General features: G+C 33.2%; 1 protein-coding gene and 1 long non-coding RNA gene across 7 annotated transcripts in view; one reads left to right on the forward strand and one right to left on the reverse strand.

Moving 5' to 3' along the window:
- LOC108969569 overlaps nt 1-1,809 on the reverse strand; it is a 319,863-nt gene that overhangs the window by 258,753 nt on the left and 59,301 nt on the right. The gene's annotated exons all lie outside the window — the stretch shown is intronic.
- Nucleotides 1-1,809, forward strand: part of LOC108969561 (titin-like) — a 259,294-nt gene that overhangs the window by 230,003 nt on the left and 27,482 nt on the right. Inside the window, exon 1 of one of the 5 annotated variants that reach the window (XM_018934357.1) lies at nt 751-1,339. The exons of the other annotated variants lie outside the window; for them this stretch is intronic. Coding sequence (XP_018789902.1) covers nt 1,126-1,339 — 214 coding nt within the window. The 5' untranslated portion in view covers nt 751-1,125. Of the gene's footprint in view, nt 1-750; nt 1,340-1,809 lie in introns of those variants that run through there. 5 annotated transcript variants of the gene reach the window in all.

Below are 1,809 nucleotides of genomic sequence, written 5' to 3' on the forward strand. Positions count from 1 at the left end.
AAAAAAATTCTTAAAAAAATTATTTCTAAAAAATTTTATTCAATTTTTTAAAGCAGTTTTCAGTTCATTTAAATTTTTACAAAAGTTTGTCAATTTTTAAAAATAGCCACTGAAAAATATGAAGCCACTAGCTGCTCGCTACACTTGCGCCTGTATTTATTTGTATGTTTGAGCGCATAGCGGCACTTGTTTGTGTTTGTGTTGGTGCGGCATAAAAGTGTTCGGTGTTATATTTTCGTATATTTTCGTACACAAATGAGATGGAGTATAGCTAGCCGCCAAGGAATGCGAAAAGGACGGCCTGCGCCGAAATTATATTTCGAAAATAGAAATTTTCATCCAATAAAATACACTAAACAACTTTCTCTGTGGCCTTACACACGGAAATTTCGCACTGCCGGAACGTTTGCGACGAACTCAACGCGGTGGTTTGTGCGAGTCGGAAATTGTGAGCAAACAATATACATATGTATATATGTATAAAAATGTCAAGTGAAAAGTGATCGTCGAAAAGAAAATTTGATATTTTTAGCAAGCAAAAGTGTGTGAAAGCCAAAACGAACGCAGGAAAAATGTGCAAAACGAACGCACGCTAGCAACTGAAACTAAAATAACAGTGCAAAAATATTTAAAAATAAAATTATTTCTCAAAGATTTTATTTTCTGTATCAATACAGTGTTTTTGCACCCCAAAATCGCAGTGTTTAAATGCCATAATCTCTATTTCCTCTTTTTTAGCGCCTACAAAAAGCAAGATAAATCCGTTTGAAGTGAAATTTTGAAAAAGTCAAACATAAATATATATATATATATAGTGGAAAAAGCAGTCAATACAAAGCAGCAGCAGCAGCAGCGTTTCAAAAATATATATCGCAAACGTCGTATCCATAACTGGAATAGTGTTTAAAATCGGATAGATACATTTAAGTGGTAATATTATTGTTGGATTGCATCGCACCGCAAGCCAACAAATAATTAGCCAGTCTCAATCTATCCGATTAATTGTAACAGCCAGTGAGTTTACTACAAACGAATATATACATATAGTCAGTTACAGCTGCGATCAGATCACTCAAAATCAATCAGTTATCATTTTTAAATGCAATATAGTGTTATATAACGAAAATGCAACGAGAAAATTCGAATCCGTACCAGCAACAGTTGCAGCAGCAGCAGCAGCAGCAACAACAACAGCAACACCAGCAAACGCAAATGCAATCGCATCAGGAAACACAACAATACTCGAGCCAACAACAATTCTCGAGCGTACAGCAGCAGCAAAGGATTAGCCGTACCGAACAGCGCACCGTCCAGAGTCAGCAAGTCACTCAGCAAAGAGGTCAGTTGAGCAACACGAAAATGCTAAACTTTGTGCTTTGTCAGAAATGTTTTTGCAATATTTGCGTGTTTAATCGCAGTATGCATTAAATTTAGTGCATAAAATTAGGCGTAAAGGATGCGCCCTTGTGTCTGATTTCGAAATTCGTTTATACAATTTTTATAAGTAAGCATTCAGTCTCTTTTAAAAAGGTTTACTATTACGAGCAAGTTTTATAAGAGATGCCAATATTAGCATAATAAAATGTTTAATATTTGTCATAAATTAGTCGAATGAGTGATCATTTTTGGTTTGCAGAATTTATTCAAAGAAAGCTGAGCTATACTTAATAAATTATTTGAATTTGAATTTTTTTGCAATTTCAAATCTTTTTGTTGTTTCTTACAAGTACTTTTCTCTATTTAATAATTTTTTTTTTTTTTAATTGAAGTCATTTTTAATACTTTTAAATTTTGCTTTAATATTTATAA

Source organism: Bactrocera latifrons, unplaced genomic scaffold (assembly GCF_001853355.1).
Source record: "Bactrocera latifrons isolate USDA-ARS-PBARC rearing strain unplaced genomic scaffold, ASM185335v1 scaffold_258, whole genome shotgun sequence".
Classification (NCBI taxonomy): Eukaryota; Metazoa; Arthropoda; class Insecta; order Diptera; family Tephritidae; genus Bactrocera; species Bactrocera latifrons.